The 27465-nt window shown below is 41.8% G+C and overlaps 1 protein-coding gene across 1 annotated transcript in view; it reads left to right on the top strand.

Moving 5' to 3' along the window:
* The window catches only part of CUBN (cubilin), a 314944-nt gene that overhangs the window by 154915 nt on the left and 132564 nt on the right, over nucleotides 1-27465 (top strand). The window contains exons 31-32 of the mRNA XM_003831178.7: nucleotides 638-812; nucleotides 2259-2428. Coding sequence (XP_003831226.3) covers nucleotides 638-812; nucleotides 2259-2428 — 345 coding nt within the window. The remainder of the gene's footprint in view (nucleotides 1-637; nucleotides 813-2258; nucleotides 2429-27465) is intronic.

Below are 27465 nucleotides of genomic sequence, written 5' to 3'. Positions count from 1 at the left end.
TCCCCTTCCTTAGGCTCCAAAACACACCCAGAGAGCTGGTATTTCCACTCCTCCTAAAGAAGCATACGTGTTATATTCAATGTGTGGTCTTAGAAAACATTCAGTTTGCAGGGTAGGTGGAAATTCCTAAAAATATAACTGGGATATTGGTAGCCTTCAGTGAACTCAACTTTCATAACAAAATGGCTTTATGCTCAGACTAATCATATGTGCCAGAGTTAGAAAATCAGACATTTCTTTTTTTAAAGGTCCCCCTAAAATTCAGAAAATCGACTTAATATTGTATGATCTGTAATGTTTCTGCTAGAGAAAGCAGGAAAGCCCACGAAGACATGCAAAAGACAAAAAGAGGAGATAGGCAAGATTCTGGAATAATCTACTCCGTCCTCCTCTGCAATTCTGGCTGATGAAACAAGAAGGCATTTTATGGGTGATTGAACTTGTGTGTTCCTAAGGCACAGGGAGTGCCTTTGAAAACTCAGCTCAAGTTTATAGTGCATCCCCACCCAGGGAGGCTGAGATTTCAATCTCTAATAATCATAGAACCCAAGGAGCCGGGGGTCAAAATGAGCCAGGGCAAGGGCCTGTAATTGCTTAAAATATTTTTTGAAGTCTTTTTTCCTACATCCCATGTTAGATCTATGGAGGCCCCGATTTCCACTCTCCCAGAATAGCCCAACTGTGTACCCAGAGATCACCTGAGAACCCCATGCAGGTCTCCAGCACTGGAAATGAGCTAGCAATTCGATTCAAGACCGACTTGTCTATAAATGGGAGAGGCTTCAATGCGTCATGGCAAGCAGTCACTGGAGGTGAGTGAGAAAAGGAGGTTTCCTAAAGTACTTAAGCCGAGCCCTCGTTAAATTTCATGAAATGCTTGGGAAAACGTATGAAGGCTACACTCTGATAACTTAGTGACATCCCAAAGGGCAGCCTACTGAGACCTGACATATACCCTTCCCTAAAATACGTGATAAAGTTTAACTTCCTAAGGGTCACCACATATGTGAAAGCAAGAATGTAAGTGTGTAAGTCCATGGTGAGAGCAGAACTAGGGTGATAGGCCAGACCCACTCTCCAAGGGCTCATACCTCTTAACCAGCCTCCATACCTCATGCCATAGTACAGACCTTTAGATTCTTGGCAAATATCAAACTTGCAAACATTAAATTTGTGAATCCCAAGGAATTACTGTGTGTTCTATGGTGACTTTCTGCCCAAGATTTTAGGTAGTCTAAATAAATTGCCTGTTGTATATTTTTAAACTATAACAAAAATCTATGGCACAAAATAGTGTAACAGATGTTAGCATATGCAACTACTAGATATAGCCACATTTGCAGAATGCTTACTGTGTACTAGGCACTTTTCTAACTATTTTATGGGGATTATCTCTAGTCCTTACAACCACCCTGTGAGGGAAGTCCGCTTCATATCCTCATCTTACCAGTGTGGACACTGAAGCTTAGAAAGGTTAGTGGCTTGCCCAAAGTTCCACAGCTAGAAAACGTCAAAGCACATATGTGATCCCAGACTACCTTATGGCCATACTTCGTCAACTCTATCATAACCAAGGTATCTATATAACAGCTCTCCCCTAAAGTTAATTGTGTAGGAATTTAAATAAACACACACACACACACACATTTAGTGTTTAGATTACCCCTAAATGATTCTCCATTATTAGAAAATAGTGCCAAAGTTTTCTATTATTGGTTTATATTATCATAAATCCAAGAAATGGTGGGTCATAGAGAAGACATTGAACTAACAGGTATTTGATAACATCAAAGGAATTTTTAAAAACCTAAGTAACTGTACTATATCTGAATATTAAATTTTTAAAGGGTAGATATTAAATTATTTTTAAATGCATGCATTACTAGATTATCACAATTCTTGGAAGGAAACATGTTATTCTTCCAGTATGCTATATTTTTAGAGGACAGTGAAGAAGCAGCGTTCCATGGCTTTGTGAAAACGTGATTTCATTTGCGTTTCCTTTTAATTATTTTTAAAAATAAATTTTGGCATCTGTATTTAAAGTGTTTGAAGTATTTTCTTAGTATCATCCATGTCATCCCTTCTTATTCTGTTGGGATAAATGGCTTAATGTGGATATCAAATTCTTCAGTGTTTTTAGCATCGACTAACTGATAGTGAAGCAAAGTAATGTATTGATCTATACAACCAGGTAATGGATTATTTTAGAGCATCCATGATTCCTCTCATGAAATAATTGTGTTCCCCACTTCCAGGTTGTGGTGGGATTTTCCAGGCTCCCAGTGGAGAGATTCATTCTCCAAATTACCCCAGTCCTTATAGGAGCAACACAGACTGTTCTTGGGTCATTCGGGTTGACAAAAATCATCGTGTTCTCTTGAACTTCACTGACTTTGATCTTGAACCACAAGACTCTTGTATTATGGTAAGTGACATAAATTTCAAGCATTGTCTCCAGTCAAACCTGGGTCAAAACACTGCCATATAAGCGTATTTAGTGAATGTATTACTTATGGGTGTTTTTAATGTTGAATCATAGGAAACCAAACTATTAGCAACTTAAAATATAAGGACATTTATTTTTTACCTAAAAACAAATCAGGAAGTAGATAATCTCTAGGTTTTTTAGCAAGTCAGTTTCTGCGCTACCATTATTAGCCTGTTGGCTTTTCATTTTGTTGTTACTTCATGGTCAAAAAATGGCTGCAGTGGTTTTTATCTGAATGTCCTACCTGAGTCTACCTCTGAAAAAAGGAAGAAGCAATAGTGTTAACTATTTCTGTTTTGTTTGTGTTTCTTTTAATAAGGAAAGCAAATTTTCCAAAAAAGCCCCTGATATATCGTTAGCCAGAACTGACTACAAAAGAGATCCAGAAAGTATCATGGAATAGATTTATCATAAATGTTTTAGATCAATTATTATTATTAAGCATCTGGGATTTTCACAGGATTCTGCTTCTCTTGAGACAAGGATATCTTGATTTGCTACTTGAACAAATCCATGTTCTGATAGAACAGGTTGGGAGATGGGAGTGGAGGAGAAGGAATATGGCTATGAATTGGTCAGATGACAAAAAGAGTTTCTGCTACTGAGATGTGAGAGTTTCCTTGACTGCTTTACAGGACTTGCGAAGGGGGTGGCTTATTTGCTTTGCTGCCTAGCTGAATTCAGGAGGGAGCACACGAATAGACGAATGCAGGAACCGGGGTGAACGAACCCTAGAACTGGCTGGTCCCTCCTCTCTGGTGGGAGCAGGCTCTGTGCACGGCCCACGGCAGCGTCCAAGCTTGTTACAACGCTCTTTTAGCTCTGCCATCTCGGAGAGGGTGTCTGCGACGCCAAGAGCCCCAAAGGGCATGTGTTGCAATCAGTGCTCTTTTAGCATTTGCCATCCATGGACAGCTAAGTGTTAACCAGCTCAGTGGAGGGTCAGGGTGACAGCCTTTTACACCCTGACCTCTTGGTACCCGAGTTCTTGTCCAGTGTCCAGGAAGAATCAGGTCACACAAACAAATTGAAGGGTGGTGAATGTGGATAACTTTATTAAGAGGTAGAAGTGGCTCTCAGCAGGAAGGCAAGCTTGAAAGAGGTTGGAGGAAGTGGGTTGCAGGAGTCTGGCCTTCCTTGGCTGAACTCCTCTCTGACCATAGTCTCCGATGTCCAGCTCCTTCTTCTCCTCTTGACGTTCAGACACTTCTCTCTTCTGTGTGTGTGTGTGTGTGTGTGTCTGCTGAGTCTGGGGCTTGGAGTTCTTATGGGCACCAGATGGGCGCAGGGCAGGCCAAAAGGCAACATTTGGGTGGGAAAACAGGGATGGTTCTCACTTTGAGTGGCAGATCCAGGCTTGAGGGTGGGGCACTCACCAGGGACCTCAACCTCTTCTACCAAGCATTTTCCTGCCTTCTGTCCCATCACTACTACCAACACTTTTAATGCATTCCTACCTGAAACTAATGCTTTACGCTTCATATAAGAGTGAATGAAGTTTTATTTTGAAGGTTTCTTTTTTCTTTCTGTTTTTAAATTTTTTGGCTACCTAATTTTCTTTTATTATTATTATTATTATTATTATTATTATTATTATTATACTTTAAGTTCTGGGATACATGTGTAGAAGCTGCAGTTTTGTTACATAGGTATACACGTGCCATGGTGGTTTGCTGCACTCATCAACCCGTCATCTACATAAGGTATTTCTCCTAATGCTATCCCTCCCTTAGCCCCCCACCCCTCGACAGGCACCGGTGTGTGATGTTCCCCTCCCTGTGTCCATGTGTTCTCATTGTTCAACTCCCACTTACGAGTGAGAATATGTGGTGTTTGGTTTTTTGTTCCTGTGTTAGTTTGCTGAGAATGATGGTTTCCAGCTTCATCCATGTCCCTTCAAAGTACATGAACTCATCCTTTTTTATGGCTACAAAGTATTCCATGGTGTATAGGTGCCACATTTTCTTTATCCAGTCTATCATTGATGGACATTTGGGTTGGTTCCAAGTCTTTGCCATTGTGAATAGTGCTGCAGTAAACATACGTGTGCATCTGTCTTTATAGTAGAATGATTTATAATCCTTTGGGTATATACCCAGTAATGGGATTGCTGAGTCAAATGGTATTTCTGGTTCTAGATCCTTGAGGAATCGCCACATTGTCTTCCACAATGGTTGAACTAATTTACACTCCCACCAACAGAGTAAAAACGTTCCTATTTCTCCATATCCTTGCCAGCATCTGTTGTTTCCTGACTTTTTAATGATTGCCATTCTAACTGGCGTGAGATGGTATTTCATTGTGGTTTTGATTTGCATTTCTCTAAGGACCAATGATGGTGAACTTTTTTTTTCATATGTTTGTTGGCTGCATAAATGTCTTCTTTTAAGTGTCTGTTCATATCCTTTGCCCACTTTTTGATGAGGTTGTTTATTTTTTTCTTGTAAATTTGTTTAAGTTTCTTGTAGATTCTGGATATTAGCCCTTTGTCAGCCGGATAGATTGCAAAAATTTTCTCCTATTCTGTAGATTGCCTGTTCACTCTGGTGATAGTTTCTTTTGCTATGAAGAAGCTCTTTAGTTTAATTAGATCCCATTTGTTAATTTTGGCTTTTGTTGCCATTGCTCTTGGTGTTTAAGTCATGAAGTCTTTGCCCATGCCTATGTCCTGAATGGTATTGCCTAGGTTTTCTTCTAGGGTTTTTATGATTTTAGGTCTTACATTTAAGTCTTTAATCCATCTTGAGTTAATTTTTGTATAAGGCGTAAGGAAGGGGTCCAATTTCAGTTTTCTGCATATGGCTAGCCAGTTTTCCCAACACCATTTATTAAATAGGGAATCCTTTCCTCGTTGCTTGTTTTTGTCAGGTTTGTTAAAGATCAGATGGTTGTAGATGTGTGGCGTTATTTCTGAGACCTTTCTTCTGTTCCATTGGTCTGTATATCTCTTTTGGTACCAGTACCATGCTGTTTTGGTTACTGTAGGCTTGTAGTATAGTTTGAAGTCAGGTAATGTTATGTCTCCAGCTTTGTTCTTTTTGCTTAGGATTGTCTTGGCTATACAGGCTCTTTTTTGGTTCCACATGAAATTTAGAGTTTTTTTTCTAATTCTGTGAAGAAAGTCAATGGTAGCTTGATGGGTATAGCATTGAATCTGTAAATTACTTTGGACATTATGGCCATTTTCATGATATTAATTATTCCTATCCATGAGCGTGGAATGTTTTTCCATTTGTTTGTGTCCTCTCTTATTTCCTTGAGCAGTGGTTTATAATTCTCCTTGAAGAGATCCTTCACATCGCTTGTAAGCTGTATTCCTAGGTATTTTATTCTCTTTGTAGCAATTGTGAATGGGAGTTCACTCATGATTTGGCTTTCTGTTTGGCTATTACTGGTGTATAGGAATGCTTGTGATTTTTGCACATTGATTTTGTGTCCTGAGACTTTGCTGAAGTTGCCTCTGTCTCAGCTTAAGAAGATTTTGGGCTGAGACAATGGGGTTTTCTAAATATACAATCATGTCATCTGCAACAGAGACAATTTGACTTCCTCTCTATTTGAATATGCTTTGTTTCTTTCTCTTGCCTGATTGCTCTGACCTGAACTTCCAATACTATGTTGAATAGGAGTGGTTAGAGAGGGCACCCTTGTCTTGTTCCGGGCTACCTGATTTTCTAACAAAAAGTTTTTCATCTTTCATTTGTGTATATCAACATTTCATTCAAATACAAACCAGATTCTCTTGGTTACTGGATCTTTCAATGTTAGCGTCCTGATAGTTTCCTACACAAGTTCCAACTGGCTAGCTTCTTTCAAATTTAACTCAAAAAAACTCAAAGGTTGTTTTACATTTTTCCAAGTAGTCCATTTTAATGGTATGATTTCAATATTATTTTACAAGATTAGGTTATTAATGCAAGTTAAGTTTATTTATCACTGTATATTAACCATCCAAATGAGTCTTCAGAGTCTAAGTTAGCTAAGCATCATGCAGACTGAACGTGTAGAACATCCAGCTACTCTCCTGACAAAGACCATTTCGAAATTTTGGTTGACATTTACAAACATCTTTCTAAAAGTAGCCAATGGCTCATGAGGTAGTGTGAAGTTTCTGAGTGAATATCTGAGAGAGGTGTGAGTCCAGTCTTTGGGACCATTTTTGCCTGCAGGGCCTTTACTGATCCACAAAGGTTTAGCAGCTCTTCTGAGAGCCTCTCAGGACAAAGAGGACCAAAGTTTGAGTCCAGAGCTTTGTTAGAGTGGCAGTCTTGGTAAGCCATTCGTATCTTAGGTAAAATGAAAGGAAAACAGCCTTCACTGAGACTGCATTCAATGTTTGAGTTACCTGAGTGAATCCCCAAAATCTGAAGCCATGGAATAATGAGAGTGAATCTTGTATTTCTCGTGCATCTAGGCACTGGACATCCAGCAAAAGCAATTTAAAATCTTCTTCAAAGAGAGATATTAACATTCTAGACATCATTTGTACCTATAATTTTTCATGTATAATAGCCGATTAAATAAGAGAGTTCCCTGACCTCCATTACAGGACATTCAACGGGGGTGTGTCTCATCTGTTCAAGTGCTGCATGTTCAAACCCCTTATGGGCAGGGAAGCATGCAGACAGGGGTTGCAGGAGCTGGGGAGAGTGCTTCTGGACTCCGGGCCCCATGGTAGCATCTAGGGGTGGGTGCCTACAACTCCCAAAGCCCTAGTGGGCATGCTACAGTGCTCTTTTGGCTCTGCCATCCTCAGATGGCTTAAGTTTTAACCAGCTCAGTGTCCTCTTGGTACCCATCTTCTTGTTTGGTGTCCAGGAAGAATCAGGTCACACATGGGCTTGAAGGATGGTGAATGCAGGGGTTTTACTGGATGATGGAGACGGCTCCCAGTGGGATGGATGGGGAGCTGGAAAGGGGGTGGAAAGGGAAGATGATCCTCCCCCTGGAGTTCACTGTCCCATGGCCGATTTCTTCTTTGACTGACCCTGGCTGAACTCCTCTCAATGTTCAGATGCTCCTTCTCTTCTCTCTTTCTCTGCTGTACTGCTCTTCTGCTCCTGCTCTTCTATTTATCTGCTCATCTGCTTGTCTACTTTTGAAGCCTGGGTTTAGGGGTTTATATGAGTACAGGATAAGGGGGTGTGGCAGGCCAAAAGGCAAAATTTGGGTGTGGAAACAGGAATGCCTGTTCCCATTTAGGGCCGCGGGTTTCCAGGCTTGAGAGTGGGGCCTTTGCTGGGGAACTGCCCTCTTCTACCTAGTATTTCCCTGTATCTTGTGTGTATCACCAACACACTATCAAAGATAGTCATGTACTTGAGGGGACAATATAACAAAAATGAGATGTAATATGAGTAAGAGACAATAGAAACAAATCCACTAATATGCCAGATACTAAAGTTACCTGGCACACTTGCTATACAACTGTGATTACTCAACTCATGGAAATAAAAGTCAAACTGAGAACTTTCAGCAAGGAACTGCATACTATAGAAAGTGACATTGCAATATGAAGAAGACCCAACTACAAATTTGAGAACTGATAAATACCATAGCTAAAATTAACACCTCAGCAGAAGGTTTTTTGGGGGGATTAGGCAGAGATGAAGAGATAAATAGTGACTACAGAGAAACAGTGAACTGGAAGATAAGTTAAGAATATACTCAGAAAAAAGTATGGATAAAAAAAGGATGAAAAATATATAAGAGAGGTTAAGACACATAGAGGACACTCAGAAAATATATAACACACACTTAATTGGAGTCTCACAAGGAAAAGAGAGATATATGGAACAGAAGCAAACTTTGAAGAGCTACTGACTAAAATTTTTCCAAAACTGGTGGAAGTCATCATTAAAAAAATAGAATCTCAAGGAACCCAAACAGCAAAGCAGGATAAATAGAATGATGTACTTTTCTAAAAAAAAAAATAATAATAACAAAGATAAAGAAAAAATGTTACAGTCAGCTAGAGGAGTAGGTAGGTGGGGAACAGATTGCTTGTTAGAAAGTAGAGACTAAACGCTGACTTTTCAACCAGGATTGGAAGTAAAAAAAATTGTTTTAAAGGCAATAGAGTGATATATTCAGATTAAAGAAAAAAAAGTAACTACCAGCCAGGAACTCTATGCTCTCCTAAAATTCCTTTAAGAATGAAGGTGAGGCTGTGTATGGTAGATCACACCTGTAATTTCAGCACTTTGGGAGCATGAGGCAAGAGGATCACTTGAGCCCAGGAGTTTGAGACCAGCCTGGGCAATGTAGTGAGACCCTGTCTCTACAAAACAGTTAAAAAATTAGCCAAGCATGGTGGCACAGACCTGTAATCCCAGCTACTTGGGAGGCTGAGGTGAAAGGATCACTTGAGGGTGGAAGGCAGGAGTTGCAGTGAGCACAGATCTTGCCACTGCACTTCAGCCTAGGCAACAAGCAAGACCCTGTTAAAAAAAAAAATTAGGAATAAAGGTGAAATAAATATTGAGGCAAAAGAAGGGTCTTGGCCCGGCGTGGTGGCTCACAACTGTAATCCCAGCACTTTGGGAGGCCTAGGCAGGCAGATCATGAAGTCAGGAGGTTGAGACCATCCTGGCCAACATGGTGAAACCCCATCTCTATTAAAAATACAAGAATTAGCTGGGTGTGGTGGTGTGTGCTTGTAATCCCAGCGACTTGGGAGGCTGAGGCATGAGAATCACTTGAACCCAGGAGGCGGAGGTTGCAGTGAGCCAAGATTGCGCCACTGCACTCCAGCCTGGCGACACAGCGAGACTCCTTCTCAAAAAAAAAAAAAAAAAAAAAAAAAAAAAGAGGGTCTTTAAGAGAAGTTTGAATGGGCCAGAGACAAAGCTACTTATAGTTTTGACTATGGTGGGTATTGCTCTACCCCTTGTTTCCTCCCTCGTCTGCATGGTGTTCTTTTCTTTGATACAGTGCAGAATCCATGGAATTTAACATACAAAGTGTATCACCAAACCAAAGCCTAGGTCAACAGCATGCCAGCATGGCTAGGATTTTCCCTCTTGTGGTCATGAGGAGGGTTTTCCACCTACATGGGACATAAACACACAGACAAGGTTTTCTATGAACACTGCCATATTTCAGCATGCAGCTGGGCTTGGCTTAACAAAGTGCAGCAGGAGGAAACAGCAGGAGTGAAACCTCAAATGTGATCGGGTCTTAGGCACGGAGATGGAAAATAAACTCAAAAACAAGTGCTGGGAGGAGTTTGGGCTGGTAGGTAAGGCAAAATATAAAATGTAATAATAGTCCAAACAAGTTGTCAGAATCAGATAATGCTGTATGAAGTACAGTTGACTCTTGAACAATGCTGGGATTAGGGTCGTTGGCCCCCTGCTTCCCTGTCGTGCAGTGAAAAATCTACATACAACTTTCAAGTCCCCCAAAACTTAACTACTAATACCTATGATGGACAGAAGGCTTACCATTAACATAAACAGTCAATTAACAGATATTTTATATGTTTTATATATTACATACTGTATTCTTTCAACAAAGTAAGCTAGAGAAAATAAAATGCTATCAAGAAAATTGTAAAGAAGAGAAAATATATTTACTATTTATTAAGTGGAAGTTGATCATCATAAAGGTCTTCATCCTCATCATCTTCACATTGAGTGGGTTGGGCAGGAAGAGGGAGGGGGCGCTAGTCTTGCTGTCTCAGGAGTGGCAGAGACGGAAGAAAATCTGTGTTTAAGTGGACCTAGGCAGTTCAAACATGTGTTGTTCAAGAGTTAACTGTAGGCCGGGCGCGGTGGCTCACGCCTGTAATCCCAGCACTTTAGGAGGCCGAGGCGGGAGGATCACGAGGTCAAGAGATCGAGACCATCCTGGCTAACATGGTGAAACCCCGTCTCTACTAAAAATATAAAAAATCAGCCAGGCGTGGCGGGAACTCGGGAGGCAGAGCTTGCAGTGAGCCAAGATCACGCCACTGCACTCCAGCCTGGGCGACAGAGTGAGACTCCCTCTCAAAAAAAAAAAGAGTTAATTGTAGTTGGAAAATCCCAGCCAGTGGGCAGAAGAGACATTAGAAGCAAATACCTCTAAGCACCCAGGCAAGATATTAAAATAAAAGGTGAGCCACACCGATAGTGTGAGTCAGCACAGTGCTTCAGCTAAGAAATCTAGCTCTAATATAGGGTGGATCTGGGGCTGAGCCTGGACTTTGTGATATTCTAGCTGTGTTCTTTGGAAGAAAGTTAATCTTTCAGCTTCAGTTTCCTTAATGGAATTGGGGATAATAAGAGGACCTGGGTCAGATTTATTGTTAGGTATTTGAGATAATATAGATGACCTGCTTGCTGTCACATAGAAAGTTCTCCACTTGTGCTAGCCATTATGATGCTGCTGATGGTGAGTGTTTTGGGGGAGGTTCATTTAATGAGGACTAGAAGAAGAGACAGCGTGGAATACTAGGAGCAGAAATGCACGTAGAAGTCAGAGTCAGACATGCATGCCCGTGTTCATCACAGCACTGTCCGCAATAGCAAAGGCATGGAATCAACCTAGATGCCCATCAATGGTGGATGGGATAAAGAAAACGTGCTACATATACACCAGGGAATATGACAGAGCCACAAGAATGAACAAGATCATGTCCTTTTCAGCAACATGGTTAGAGCTGGAGGCCATAATCCTAAATGAAGTAACACAGGAACAGAAAACTAAATACTGCATGTTCTCACTTTGAAGTGGGAGCTAAACACTGAGTACATATGGACACAAAGAAGGGAACAACAGGCACCAGGGCCTACTCGAGGTTGGAAGCTGGGAGGAGGGAGCAAATTGAAAAACTACCCATCACATTCTTTGCTTATTACCTGGGTGACAAAATAGACTATACACCAGACCCCCATGACAGGCAATTTACCTCTATAGCAAACCCGCACATGGACCCTTGAACCTAAGGTGAAAGTCTTTTAAAAAAAGAAGTCAGGGTCAGGACTTGCCATCTGTAATTCTGGGCCTCAAGCTCTTAAGTAGAAGAGCCTACTTTCGAATCTTTCTCGTAGTATAGCACCTAGGATTTAGCATATCTATGACTCAGTGCTCTGGAATCATTGTGAAAATGGCCGACATCATTCATTTGGGCCTGGAAGCCAGGGAAGCGTTCACACTGGAGGCGACATTTAAGTGGCAGAGTCTCGCCAGTAGAAATGCAGCAGTGAGGCCACGAGAGGAGGCTGCAAGGGAAGGATGGGGAAATGGTGCACACACATTTGGGAATAAAAAATGAGAGTGTTGTCCCTGGAGCGTGAACAAATGCTGGGAAACATGTGGAGACCAAGGGGCTACAGAAGACATCTGAGCTCTCTTCTGCTCCAGTTAAGAATTTGAAATTATCCTATAGGTAGTATGGAGTCAGTGAAAATTTTCTGTAAAACGGGAATAACATACTCAGAGCTGTATTCTACAATGACAACAGGCAGCAGTGTGTGAAGAATGGGTTGGCAGAGAAAAAGAAAGATGGTAGCATGTCTGTTTGGGAAGCAATGGAAAAAGCTTGGATCAGAGGTGATAAGGTCTCATAGTAGGCAGTGGTCTTGGGACACATGGAGAGCTCAGGGACACGTGGAGAACTGTCACGGTGGCAGTCACTAGAATTAGAGGCTAATTACATGGTGGTGGGTGGGGCTGGTGATAGAGATGGTGGGGGGAAGGCTATTTGCTTGAAGAATGAATGAATGGCTGGGAATGATGGCTCATACCTGTAATTCCAGCACTTTGGGAGGCCGAGACAGGAGAATTGTTTGAGCTCAGGAGTTCGACACCAGCCTGGACCCCATCTCTGCAAAAAACATAAAAAAATTAGCCTGGCAAAGTGGCACATACCTGTATTCCCAGTAACTCAGGAGGCTGAGGTGGGAGGATGGCTTGAGCATGGGAGGTCGAGGCTGCGGTGAGCTGTGATCACACCACTGTACTCCAGCCTGGGTGACAGCATGACCCTGTTTCAAAAAAAAAAAAAAATTGTGAATGATGAGGCCATTAACTGAGTAAAGGGAGTAGATGATAGTGAGTTTGACTTGTAAACTTTTGGGTTTAAATATTATATAGTTTGACATAAGAGTTCAGAGCTTGGGATAGGATCTGAGCTAGACATATACAATTGAGGATAATTTCTGTATATTGGGTGGTTATTAAAGTTGTGGGAGTAGGTATGATCACTTTTAGGAGTATTTTACCAAGAGAAAGGGGCCAAGCCAACTCTTGGGGAAACACTGCCATGTAACGGGTGGATGAAAGATCAGAGGAGAGGAGGCTGAGGAGGTGCGCTGAGTGCTTGGCAGAGAACCAGAAGAGAGTGGTAGCATTCAAACCACGAGGGAAGCTGAATTTCAAGGGTGGGTGATCAAAGGTATCAAATCCCATGCAGGATACCAACGAGCATGAGGATTGCAACAAAGCCCCTGGATTCCGTCTTTAATAACCTGCAAGGATCAGGATTGTGGCGGGTGGTGGTGGAAGACTCAAGGTCACAGTGGTTAGGAGGTGCAGGAGCTTCTGAGCTTTTCCCCAGAGTTACGGAAATGAGTGGCATAAGGAGAAAATGGGCAGTAACCAATGGGTTAACCAAAATCAGTGGAGAGTTGGTTTTTTAAAAAAAAATGGAGAAATTTAAGTTGTATCAAGAGGGCAGGGTGGAAAAAGAGCAGCTGACTGTAAGAGCCAGGCGAACAATAGAGAAAATCATGTTTTCAGGACAGAGACACCAAGAAGCACCAGATTGGTTCTATTCATTTTGTATTTTTTAGAGTAAGAAATTGAAACCCATGGCTTGGCACAAGATTTTTCTGATTTATAAATTCATTATGTTAAAAATTGCATAAATTGTATACAAACTAAGTCATTTTTTCTTGGATGATTTATAAATCAACTTCACAAAAAGATAAGGAAGTTTTAAAAGAAAACAAGACTGTCCAGGTAAGTTGGGGTGGAGATCTGCTATATATTTGCCAAAAGTGCCCACTTAAGGGGACAGGAGGTCTGCAGAGGTTTGGAACCACACCAGGCAATGCCCTGGCAAGGCTGGAAGCTTGGCTTGCAGTTACAGTTAGTTGTCCAGGGATTCATGAAGGCCGGCGTTGAAGCACCAGCCCTCTATCTTTACAGCCAGATGGACACTGGATGGGAAACGTACCCCAAAGTCCAACATCTTACATAATATCTCTGCAGTCTCAGTTCATATAAAGCCAATCATTCATTTTGGAGACATACAAGTTAATGTCCTGGTCCTGTTGCTTAGACAGAGTTATTAGCAAAGAGAAAAATATTCAGTCGCCAGTGATGCTGTCAGATAATGTTGGGGTTCAGGAGATTTTTAATAGAGTTCAAGTGTACTCTTTAAATACCAATGAAAATTATGCTGGAATGGGACCAGCCATCCTGTTTTTTCAAAACTTCTATAACAATTTGGGTTGTTAGAAGAAGAAATAGTAATTTAGCTGTATGTTAAATATGATTTAATATATGATTAACTGTCATAAACCTATAGATACATAGAATGTTAAGGTTGGAAGAAGAAAGCTTAGAGTTCGTTTGCTGTTGTCACCTAATTTTTTAAAAAAAGACATTGAGGTGGAGGTGGGGCAGTGCAAAAAATAAAAATAAATTAAAAAAATAAAAAAGATATTGAGATCCAGAAATGTCAGGGTCAAGGCTAAGTAGAAATTAACAGCAGGATCAGCACTAAAACGAAAGCCTTATGCTTCCTACGAAGTGAATAAGTATTTTGGTAAAATATAAAAATTGCAGTTATGTACAGGAAACGGAATGGCAGACTGGAAAAATAGAGGGAGAAAATAAACTTAGTATCAGGCTGGAGCCACTTTGATTTTTTTTTTTTTTTTTTTGAGATGGAGTTTCACTCTTGTTGCCCAGGCTGGAGTCCAAAGGCGTGATCTCAGCTCACTGCGACCTCCACCTCCCAGGTTCAAGCAATTCTCCTGCCTCAGCCTCCCAAGTAGCTGGGATTACAGGCATGTGCCACCATGCCCGGCTAATATTTTGTGTTTTTAGTAGAGATGGGGTTTCACCATGTTGGTCAGGCTGGTTTTGAACTTCTGACCTCAGGTGATCCACCCGCCACGGCCTCCGATTACAGGTGTGAATGCTGGGATTATAGGCGTGAGCCACCGTGCCCAGCCCACTTTGACTTCTATATCTGATGAGCCCAGCCTTCATTTGTCAATAGAAGGAAAAGTGTTAAGAATTCAAATATGAAATGGAAAGTGTCCTTGCTTTGAAGCCAGGAGGTCAGGGTTTCCTTCATTACTTTCCCCTTCGGTGCCAAATATGTACCAGACACTGCCAGGCGCTTGTTTCTGGACATGTACCACCCCTCACCCTCTTCATGGCTTGGAGTTCTTAGTTTGCTTATTTAGAAAATCAGGTGCCTGGGGAACACAAGCAGAAAGAAGAAAACTAGGGAAGAGGATTCAGTTAGGAGTTGCATTTGTGGGTAAGAAAAGGAGGACAAGATGGCAGATGAAATGGCCACTGAGGGCCCAGTGACGTCAGTGGTGGTTTCATCCTCAAAGTTGAAGTCAACCTCAGGCAGCCACCAGGCTTCACATGATCTCTGGGTTACAAGACTATCCCCATACTCTTCTGGGAATACAATAGAAAGCTCTTCTTAGAGTAGGCCTAGTCCCCATAGGTTCCAAATTGAGGCAAGCTAAGCCCACATGTAACAGCCATTACTCTTGGTGTCATGGAAACAAAGGCAAAATTCGCCAAGTAGAAGAAACAAATGAACATTTAAAAATGGAACAGTAGACTGGGCTCAGTGGCTCATGCCTATAATCCCAGCACTTTGGGATGCCAAGGCAGGCAGATCACGAGGTCAAGAGATCAAGACCATCCTGGCCAACATGGTGAAACCCTGTCTCTACTAAAAATACAAAAATTAGCTGGGCTTTGTGGAGCATACCTGTAGTCCCAGCTACTCGGGAGGCTAAGGCAGGAGAATCAATTGAACCCCGGAGGCGGAGGCTGCAGTGAGCTGAGATCGTGCCACTGCACTCCAGCCTGGCAACTGAGCAAGACTCCATCTAAAAAAAAAAAAAAATGGAGCAGTAATACACAGCCTCCATCCTCTTTCACAGAACCCACAGCAGTAGTCTTTATATCGCCAAAGCACCAATGTTTTTGATGCATGAATTGTTAATAGATGCATAGCTGAATAAATGAATTTTTGTCATCTCTGCTCCTGCAATGCTCAGTGCTTTGGTGGAAAATCTCAGAGGACACCATCGGGAATGTGCTGTACTCAGTTCACTCCCTGGCACTGTTATTGATATACAGTCTTCGTGTTGTGAGCCACATGAGGACTTAGATAACATCACAGAAGTGCGTTTTCTAGAATTGCATGCTGCTATAATGAGAAAAGGGAAAAACTGGATTTTCTGACTTCTATTGAAATTGTGATGGCATCGAGGGGAGCTAATCAGGAAGCTGGACTTGCAGGCAGGTTTCAACACATTTGGTAATATATTTGCACTTTCTGCTCAGTCACCTTCAAGTGTCTGGTGTAATTAACCTTGGGCTCTCCTCAGTGACACATCAGGAGCATTTCTTGCTAAGGTAGCTGTGGGACCCATCGGCTGGGCATGGCCTTGTCTGGTCAGCACGCAAGTGGCTTCATTACGTTTCCTTTCACGAAGGCTGAGTATTAAAGTGACCTCTGACTGACAGTTTAATTGCTTAATTAGAGCCTTTCTTCTAAGTCTTCGATTCATGTAGCTCTGCAAGCTCTTATTGATCTCCTAGAAAGGCTGCTTGTAGCTCAGTGTGAGAGCAGGAAGAGGAAAGTCCGTTCAGCAGCACCAGCTGGCCCCTGGAGATTCCTGACCTCTGCTTCCAGCATCCTCTTTGCTCAGATCATTGGAATGTCTGCTTTGTGAGAATCAGCAAGGAGCAGCTCAAAGCAAGCCGACCATGGTCCAGGTCCTGCCTCTCATTTGGAGGAAAACACAAACGAGGGCTAACAGAGCCTGGTACCAAAAAGCAAAAGCAAAAGCAATATGGTTAGTAACTTCTGAAGCTTTTTGTGTCTATCTAGGAGAAAGAAAGAAAAGTGTCTGATGTGATCCAGAAAAAAAAAAAAATTCCCTGTGCTCCCACCCAAAGCTGCAGTGTCTGTTGTTGTTCCATTATTCGACAATAAAATGCAGGGTGGAACAGGGCAGATACCTAACGCAGCATCCTCTTTTGTTGTATTTTTGTAATACACCACCCATGATGTGTTTCCTTTTAAAACACTGATCGTTTCCAAAGCAGAGCAAACAGACACAGGAATAATAGAACTCTGGGTTTCAAAGAGATGATGGAAACAAGTCTTCTTTAAATATTTACTGTTTTACAAACAAATCCATGACAGAAACCAGTCTCTCTCTCTCCCCTCCTCTTCCTCTCTCCCTCTCTTTTCCTCTCTCTCTCTCTCCCTGTCTTTCTGTCCCTCTTTCTTTCCCTCTTCCTCTTGCTCTCTCTCCCTCTCTTCCTCTTTCCCTCTCTCTCTCCCTCTGTCTCTCCTTCTCCCTCTCTCCCTGTCTCTCCTTCTCTCTCTCTCCCTCTGTCTCTCCTTCTCTCTCTCTCCCTGTCTCTCCTTCTTTCTCTCTCCCTCTGTCTCTCCTTCTCTCTCTTTCTCCCTCCTTCTCTTCTTATCTTTCCCTTTCTTTGTTCCTCTCTCTCCCTCTCCCTTTTTGTCTCTTTCTCTCTCTCCTCCAGCTATCTCTCTCTCACTCTCCCTTTTTGTCTCTTTCTCTCTCTCCTCCATCTATCTCTCTCTCACTCTCTCTTTCTTCCCTCCCTCCTTTACGCCCCACCACAGGAATTTTTGTTTCCATCTGATACTTGAGGATGATCTTTTTCAAACGTTTATCTTGTGACTTGCATTTGTATCAACATGCTTAGCTACTTTGCGTCCTGGTGCAGGTGTCTTATTAACAACCAAATGCTGAGCCAGTGCTTTGAATCTGCAAGATGAAGGAAGAGTTGAGTTGAAGCCACAGCTCTCAATCTGTGGACACGGATTTGGTTTGGCTTGGTTTCCATTTCAGCTCAGACTCTCCTTAAATGTTTATTTGTGAAAGTAAAACGAGCGTCTTAGATTTCTTCTCATGTCAACATTTCCAGGAATCTTTGAGTCAGTGCTCACAACAACTGCAAATTTTTAGAGTTTATAGTCTCTTGTAAGATGTGAAGACTGAGTGGGAGAGTGTAGAACAAAGAAATAGGGGTGAACGCATCGTGATATGAGATGTGGGGTTGTGAATTGAACTTAGTATTGAATTTCCAAGGAGCGTAACTGGCAAAAAATCACTGACAAAGGAAACTGATGCTTCCTCCTTCCCCAGCCCCAAGAAAAGATGCTATAATGAGTAATATTTTCATTTCCTTCTGCATTCACATTTATGACTGTAACAGCTTGTATAATTTCCTGAGGGATTTCCCTCCCTATCACTTAATGTTTCCTCTATTTTGGAGAAGTTCGTATTCCAAAGTGGGAATTCCATTAGCAGCTATACCGCCATATTATAACATGCGAAAATACCTCATGGACTCTCGATCCTCAAAATCACTTTGCACCTCCATGTGAATTATCTCTCCTGTGCCCTAAATGTCTTATTCTTCACCACATTTTTGCACCCTGCTAAGATCAAAGGCAATCCAGGGCAGGAGACCTGTGTTACCATCTGGAGTTAAAAATGTAGCAAAGCGGGACTGGCACAGTGGCTCATGCCTGTAATCCCAGCACTTTGAAAGGCCAAGGTGGGTGGATCATTTGAGGTCAAGAGTTCAAGACCAGCCTGGCCAACATGGTGAGACCCTGTCTCTACTAAAAATACGAAATGTAGCTGGGTGTACTGGTGCATGCCTGTAATCCCAGCTACTTTGGAGGCTGAGACATGAGAATTGCTTGAACCTGGGAGACAGAGGCTGCAGTGAGCTGAGATTGCACCACTGCACTCCATTCTGGGCGACAGAGCGAGACTCTGTCTCAGAAAAAAAAAAAATGTAGTAAAGCATAAGGGTCCAGGTGAGAAAGAGGCCACACTAGACCAGAGAATGGTGGTTGGACCAGAGAAGGACAAGGAGGAGCTTCATATCTGAATCCAGGAATAGAATCAAGTTTATGTGGCAACGATAGAAGTTCTGGGTTTATGTATTGACCCCAGACACTGTGCTCTTTGTTACCCATTCTGCTAAGTGAGCCATGCTGGGAATCTCATGCACATTCACTGGAATGGAATGCAGGACAGATGCCAACCACTTGGAAAGCCACAGGAGCCCAATACAAGACTTTCTCAAATGCTACTGAGGATGCTTGATTGCAGGTTCAAATGCAAAGGATGGGGGACTCCCACCCTATTTCCAGAGCTGCTGTGGTTTTCTTTCTTGGAGACCGTGAATATCTCACTTAGCTTCACAGAATCAAGGTCTCTCAACATTCTCACTGAATGAATACAACTTGATTTCACCTTTTCTCTAGGTTTAATCATACTTGGTCGGATGTCAGACAGATGGGGTTTGTATATTGGCTCTGCACTGCTAAGCGTGTGATTGGGCAAGTCATGTATGTTTTCAGAGCTCAGTTTTCCCTGCTGCGAAGTGGAACTGTAAGAATCAAATGTAAACAAATGTATTTAAAGTACCGATCAGTGTCTGGTTCAGATAAGTATTTGCTGCTATTCCTAATTTTTCTATTACAATGACTCCTGCTTCTATTACTATTAACGCTATGTTAAAGATCTTAAGGAATCTTTAAAAAAAATTTTCTCCCTGAGCAAGATGAAACTTAGTAAACAAGAAGATAAAAAATCCAGTAGAAAAAAATTCCTCACTTCCTACTTTCCAACAATCTCAGGGAATATATTCCTGTTTTTTTTTTTTTGAAATAAAAATACAGATATTACTGAGGAAGCTACAATTCATTTCCCCCTCAGTCATGAGGGGTGCAAACGATGACTGACATTTCAGTCAGGTGGTCATGAGCCATTTAATCACCCCAGGGTTTTGATTACAGCAGAGAGGGGCAGCCGCTGAAGTGCTCTGCATCACGTCCATGTCAATCACGTGGTCTTTAGTGCTTAGGCAAAGCATGCGTGATTACTGGTCTTTATTTCGTGCAGTTTAAAAATGTATGCTCAGCTTTACTTTAGTATGTGATGTTACATTTTAGAAAGCGCACGCTGTGCACTGAGTTGTTTTGAGACTGAATGGAAGGAAGACACAAACGGAAGGCAGGGGAAATTTCAGGGTGTTGTAGTGGCCTAGGCAAGATGTAATGAGGCCCCACACCAAGACACCAGAGAGGGACATGGATGAAGTAGAGGGAAGGAGCCAAGCGATACATCGGACAAACAGATGTTAGAACATGCTGATCCACTACATGTAGCAGGGATGGGGGCGGTTCCCCAAACGGTCTGGCCGTTGGGTACATGCTTCCGGCATTTACTGTGGCAAGAAATGTAGGTAAGGGAGAAATGAGAGGGACAGGAAGAGGGCTTCAGTTTGAGACACTGATTTTTGGGGTTTGTGGAACATGGAAGAGATGATGTCTACGATACAGTTGTCTATACGAGCCTAGGGCTTAGGGGAGAGGACTGGGGCACAGTTGTAGATATTAGGCAGTGAACAGATGCTTTGGAGATCTTAAAACAGAAGCCACGTCCATTAAACTTGATACATTCCTGGCGGCAGCAAGAGGCTAGATTAACTGGCATTAGTAGCCATCTGGCTTGGGTACTGCAGTGCTGTTATATGAATAGTGCCCTTTCATGTCTGTATGTAATCACTTATGCGTCTGAGTGATGAAACACTAAAGAACTTTTAATATAGATTTTATATTTAAATCTTACATGCTCCTCATATTAAATTTGTAGAATACAGAAAAGAAGAAATAAGAAATTAATGCCATCCTTAGTATTACAATATAGATACAAACTATTGAAATTTTGGTTTATTTCCCTCACAAACACACACATACAAATATATACACGTACTCATGTACACACAAACATGCATAGTTACGATAATATTATATATAATTTTATATCTTGCCTTTTTCACTTCATATTATTTGAAATTTTCTTAAATAGTTTCTTTGGCTAGTCAATGAAATGGACGTGCTGTAATTCAGTTAGCCATGGTTTATTATTAACCATTTGGATTATTAATGGGTTTTTTCTTTTCTTGTTATAACAATGCTATGAGGAGTATCTTTATATGTGAATCTTAGTACATTTCCTATTATTTCCTTTATATAGCTTTTCTTTTCTTTATTGAACACTCTACTATGAAATATTTTAAGTATGTAGAGAAATACAGACTATATAATGCATACAAAGTATATAACATACAAAAACTTCTCCCTGTCCAGACTGGCCAAATCTTCATATTTTGCCACATTTGCTTCAAGTTCTTTTGTTTTCTCCCAAACAGAAATGAACTGTTCAAGACACAGGTGAAGTCCCACGTGCTCCTATCATTGATCCCATGCCCTGTTCCCCGTCCCAGAGGAAACTGCTAATGAGATTTCTGGTTTGTGATTCCCATGAAGGTTTTTATAGTTTTTTCATTATATGCATATATCCATACACACTATGAAATATTATTTTGCATATTTTAAGACTTTATGTACATCATGTCACACGCTACATATCCTTCTTCAACTTGCTCTCTTCACTCATTATTCTGTTTTTCACATTTTCTACATTGTAACGCATACAGATCTAATGCATTCTTTTAGTCACTACACATTCTATTTTATATATGCACCACAAGTCATTTGCCCATTCTCCTGTTAATGAACATTTAAGTTGCTTGCAATATTTTTCCTTAGCAACTTTTTGTACCGAATATTCTTGTAGCAATATCTGTATGTAACCACCTAAGACTTTCTCTAGTGTAAACCTGCAGAAGTGGAATTGCTAGCTTTTAACTTTTCTGTATGTTGTTAAATTTCGTTAGAAATTTATATATGAGGCCGGGCACAGTGGCTCATGCCTGTAATCCCAGCACTTTGGGAGGCTGAGGTGGATGGATTGCTTGAGGTCAGGAGTTCAAAAATAGCCTGGCCAACATGGAGAAAACCTGTCCCTACTAAAAATACAAAAAATTAGCTGGGCGTGGTGGTGTGTACCTGTAATCCCAGCTGCTCGGGAGGCTGAGGCAGGAGAATCACTTGAACCTGGAAGGCAGAGGTTGCAGTGAGCACCACTGCACTCCAACCTGGGTGACAGAGTGAGACTCTGTCTCAAAAAAAAAAAAAAAAGAAAAGAAAAGAAAAAAGAAATGTATATATGAGAATTTCTGGAACGAAATGAGAAAAACTTACCTTCATACTTGTAATCAGTTTCCACAAAACTTTCAATACATTGTCTTATTTGATCTTTACAATAACCTTATGAGGCTGCAAGGGGAGTTTACCTACCCTCATTTTTAGGTGAGGTCTCTGAGGTGGTTACTGCAAAGAGCAGTACAGCATGTGACTTGAATACAGCACTGGACAGCCTCATTCTTCGGAAGCCTTTGTTCTTCATTCCATACCCGCAGACTTACCCCAGAACTTACCAGCTTAAGACAACAACATTTACAGTTTCCGTGGGTCAGGAAGCCAGGTGCCACTCACCTGCGTGCTTCCTGGCTCACTCATGTGAATGTACACAGGGTTCAGTTCCTTGCAGGCTGTTGGCTGAGGCCTCCCTTGACTCCCTGCCACACAGGCCTCTCCACGGAGTATCTCAGAACATGGCACCTTGCTCACCAGGGCAAGCAATAGAGAGGACGAGAGAGAGTCCAACAAGACAGAAAGTGCTAGCAAGAGGGCAGGAACCATCTTTTCTCACCACATTATGGAGGTGACAGACTATCACTTCCATTGTATTCTGTTAATTAGAACAAATCACGAGGTCTATCCATACGCCAGGGAGGAGATTACACAGAGGCATGAATACCAGGATGTGGGGCTCACTGAGAGCTGGGTCAGAAGTTGCCTACCACCCCCCACACCTACAATCTCCAGTTGGAAAATTTTCATTTCTTATCTCTCCAACTCCTACCTACCCGTATTTCTGGACAACCCCCCCCCCCCCCCCCCACCCCTTGGTTCTCTTTTCTTTTTTGCCTCCATAGCTTTCTAATTCCCTACTTCATTTCTTACACAGCAATTTAGCTCCCACTTTGTCTCACTTTGATACTAGAGGCTAACATCTATCACATGCTTACTACATGCCAGCCACTCTCCTAAGTATTTGTATCTTTTAACATTCCTGTGAACAGTATGAGCTGTATATTCATATTAATCCAATTTTGCAGATTAAGAAACTTAGCAACAGATGAGGAAGCAAAGAGAAGGGGGCAGCTTGTCCCCAACAACATAAAATAACACCTCCCCTACTATACTCATGTTCTGAGAGCCTATGAAGATATTTTCGTCAATAAAGATTGCTTTTCCGGCCAGGCGCCGTGGCTTACGCCTGTAATCCCAGCACTTTGGGAGGCCGAGGTGGGCGGATCACGAGGTCAGGAGATGGAGACCATCCTGGCTAACACGGTGAAACCCCGTCTCTACTGAAAATACAAAAAAATTAGCCGGGCGCGGTGGCGGGCGCCTGTAGTCCCAGCTACTCAGGAGGCTGAGGCAGGAGAATGGCGTGAACCCGGGAGGCGGAGCTTGCAGTGAGTTGAGATCGCGCCACTGCACTCCAGCCTGGGCCACAGAGCGAGACTCCGTCTCAAAAAAAAAAAAAAGAGATTGCTTTTCCCTCTAAAAGGAATCCTGCCACCAACTTTTAAATAATGCAACATACTTTTAAATAATGCTTATTTATACGACAAAGGTGTTTATGAGAAGTAAAAAGTTCCCTTTGCTTGGCTTCTTTATTTTCCCACATTACCGTTCTTTAGAACTATGATCACAGGCCTCCAGAACTAGAAATGCCACCAGGAAGGGATGTTGGTCTCTCACTTGAATGGTTTTCCTCCTGTGTCACTTGACATGCGACAAAGTTGAACACGTGTTAACTTTAGAAATGATGGACATTTATGCAAATCTCCTCAAGGTATCAAAGCATCAGGTGTGAAAATTAAGGCCGGGCACTGTGGCTCATGCCTATAATCCCAGCACTTTGGGAGGCTGAGGTGGGAGGATCGCTTGAGCCAGGAGTTCCACACTAGGCAACACAGCAAAATCTCCTCTCTACAAAACATTTAAAAATTAGCCAAGTGTGGTGGTGCACACCTGTAGTCCCAGCTATTTGGGAGGCTGAGGTGGGAGGATCCCTTGAGCCCAGGAGGTCAAGGCTGCAGTGAGCTGTCACACCACTGTATGCCAGCTTGGGTGACAGGGTAAGACCCTGACTACAAAAATAATAATTATAATAATAATTAAAAGAAATTTCATAAATGTTTGGCTTAGTTCTCACTTCTGGCTAGAGCTGACGATGTGGAGGGGACTTGATAGCACCATAATATATCATGTGTTCAGAATACTCTGGGCCTTGGGGACGGGTCCGATGTCCTCTGCCCACATTCTGCCTCTGCCTTCTCTCACCCTGTTGGTGAAGGGCCCCCGGGAGCGGAGTGCATGACATTGGCTGTGCCCTGTGGTTGGGCCCCTTCATTCTCCTTCAGACCTGGAATATAGGAAGCCTGCCCAGAAAGCAGCCGAGCTGACCTCTGTCCCCCTGTGAATAGCCTCTTACCCACAATTGTGTCTACTATATGTTTACAGCATTGAATCCATGAGGGCAAGGACAGCTGTTTCTTAGCCCAGGGTTTTCCTCAACCCTAGTTCTCAATTTTTAGAGACCAGCAACTGTCATACATATTCATTTATTCATTTGTTCATCAAACATTTATTGCCTGTATGTGCCAGGTTCTGTACTTTTTAAAAAGTCTATTTTTATATAATAAAGTTAAGCTTTTTGTTTTTGTGGGGGTTTTTTGTTTGTTTTGTTTTCAGATGGAGTCTTATTCTGTCACCCAGGCTGAAGTACAGTGGCACCATCTCCACTCACTGTAGCCTCTGCCTCCCGGGTTCAAGCAATTCTCGTGCCTCAGCCTCCCAGGTAGCTGGGATTACAGGCACACGTCACTACGCCTGGCTAGTTTTTGTATTTTTAGTAGAGATGGGGTTTCACCATGTTGGCCAGACTGGTCTCAAACTTCTGACCTCAGGTGATCCACCTGCCTCGGCCTCCCAAAGTGCTGGGATTACAGGCGTGAGCCACTGCACCCGGCCTCATATGTATTTTGAATATGTGTGTTAGTATCTTGGCATTTTATAAAATTCTGGATATTTTACAAAAGGACTGGTCAACTTTTCTGTAGAAATTAAATGACCACTCCACTAGATCTGCCTCTGTTTTAAGAGCTTCGGCAGTTAGAATTCTCTGGGGGACAGTGGCCACTTTTTATTTTGTGGCTTCAACTTCAAATTTTTATTTTATTACTATCATCTAGAAATGAATTAGTTGACATGTATAAAGTTTTATTTTGTTTGTATATTGCCCTGACTTTTACCACTTAAGTAACGATCGGAAAATCAATGCTGAGGCCTAGCAAACTCTTGGCAGTAGACTTAAGTAAGAATTATATGTTATATTAATATATGTGTATCCAATAGTAATATCATTTGCTAGCTTTGCCTTGGGAACTAAATGGAAGTTAAGGGGAAATTCATATTGATAATTTTTATGACTTTAGAATTGTAAATGAATGGGAGCAAGGTTTCTCATATTTTCTTCCTTGAAGTGCTTTTCTTGTGGAATTTTATAAACTGAAACTTTAAATGTGAGTTGTTTTTTGTTTTTTTTTTTTTTTTTGGGACGGAGTTTCGCTCTTGTTGCCCAGGCTGGAGTGCAGTGGCACTATCTCAGCTCACCACAACCTCCGCCTCCTGGGTTCAAGTGATTCTCCTGCCTCAGCCTCCCGAGTAGCTGGGATTACAGGCATGTGCCACCACACCTGGCTAATTTTGTATTTTTAGTAGAGATGGAGCTTCTCCATGCTGGTCAGGCTGGTCTTGAACTCCCAACTTCAGGTGATCTGCCCACCTCAGCTTCCCAAAGTCTGGGATTACAGGCGTGAACCACCACACGAAGCCTGAGACTATTGCTTTGATATTATAAGTGTTAAAAACACTCAAATGAAAGAATTTATATTTCAAAATCTGTTAAAAATATTCTCCCTCCTTGATAGCCTGAGGTTTTAAAATTTCATAAAATGACAATTAGGTACATAAAACTTAATAACTATAATGCTACGGTTTGAATGTGTCCCCTCCAAGTTCGTGTGCTGGAAGCTTAATACCTCCTCCAGTGTCAGGAGGTATGGCCTTTGAGTGGTGTTCAGGTACTGAAAGCCTTGCCATCATGAATGGATTAATGTTGCTATAAAAAGGGCTTGCAAGAGCAGGTTCTCTCTCTTCTGCACTTCTGCCACTTGGTGACATGATGTTCCTCCCCACAAGAGGATGCACCATTCAAGGTACCACCTTGAAGCAGAGAGACCCGGCTGTAACTTGCTGGCAGCTTGTTCTTGGACTTCCCAGCCTTCAGAACTGTTAGAAATAAATTTCTGCTCTTTATAAATCACCTGGCCTCAGGTATTCTATGGTATCACAAAGAAGCAGACTGAGGTGTGTCATGAGCATTTTAAAGAGAAGTAACATGGTAAATCTAGAATTTGGAGAGAGAAGACTCTGCTACTCACTAGTGATGTGAACTTGGATGACTTACTAGCTTACATTGAATGAGACAGTAGTTTAATAGCTTACGCACTTGCCTCCCTGTCTTTATTTTTATAGAAAATCACATAGGTTAGGATGTTTGTGATGGAGCTTGTAAAATTATAACATGCTCATCACATTTGGGGTGTTATTGGTATGTAATCTGAATTCTGGGACACATGAAAACCTTCTTTTTATTGAGATGGAGTCTCACTCTGTCACCCATGAGGGAGTGCAGTGGTGCAATCGCGGCTCACTGCAACCTCTGCCTCCTGGGTTGAAGCAAATCTCATGCCTCAGCCTCCTGAGTAGCTGGGATTACAGGTGCCCACCACCATGCCTGGCTAATTTTTTTTTGTATTTTTAGTAGAGACATGGTTTTGTCATGTTGGCCAGGCTGGTCTCGAGAAAACCTTCTATTTTTGATCCATTCCTTGTGAAGTATTACTTCAGCCAGATGAATTTTAGCAGAGGTCTTGTAATTCCAGGACCTCAGGGGCTGGGGGTAGGGGAAATAGCTGGGAAGTCTGTAAAGCTTCTAGGTGTGCCCCTTTCAAAGGATCCCCAAGGAAATGGGTCATTCGGGTGATTTTCTGAAGATTTCAGCCTTAATGTTTTAGTTTACTTTTGTTCCCCTTATTTCCTCTTGTCCCTTGAGAGGATTCCAACCACTCAGACTGAAAACAAGGACGGTGAGAGGGAAGAAACAATATGTACTTACTCCTTGGACCTTTGAATTTCGGAGAAAATTTTTTTAAAACCAGAAGAGTCTTATTTTGTGAGTCCATGGACTTGCAAAATCTTAGAGTTTTTTCTTTTTCTTTTTTGAGAAGTCTATAAACACCATAGAACCCATTGTTCCACTAGTTTAAAAAATTAAGAAATGCTAGACACTTAGGTTGATTCCATATTTTGGCTATTGTTACTAGTGCTTCAGTTAACAAGGAAATGCAGATATATTCAACATTCTTATTTAATTTTCTTTGTCTGTTTATCCCAGGAGTGAGACTGTTGGATCATATGGTAGCTCTATTTTTGATTTTTTGAGAAATGTCCATACTGTTTTTCATAATGGCTGTATCAATTTACATTCCCATCAATAGTGTGTAAAGGTTCCCTTTTCCCCACATCCACACCAGCCCTTGTTATTTTCTAATTGGGATTAAGTGGTATTTCACTGTGGCTTTGATTTGGATTTCACTGGTGATTAGTGGTG

The sequence above is a fragment of the Pan paniscus genome, chromosome 8 (assembly GCF_029289425.2).
Source record: "Pan paniscus chromosome 8, NHGRI_mPanPan1-v2.0_pri, whole genome shotgun sequence".
In the NCBI taxonomy this organism is placed as follows: Eukaryota; Metazoa; Chordata; class Mammalia; order Primates; family Hominidae; genus Pan; species Pan paniscus.
The sequence above is the reverse complement of the archived record's forward strand: the minus strand, read 5'-3'. Positions and strand labels throughout refer to the sequence as shown.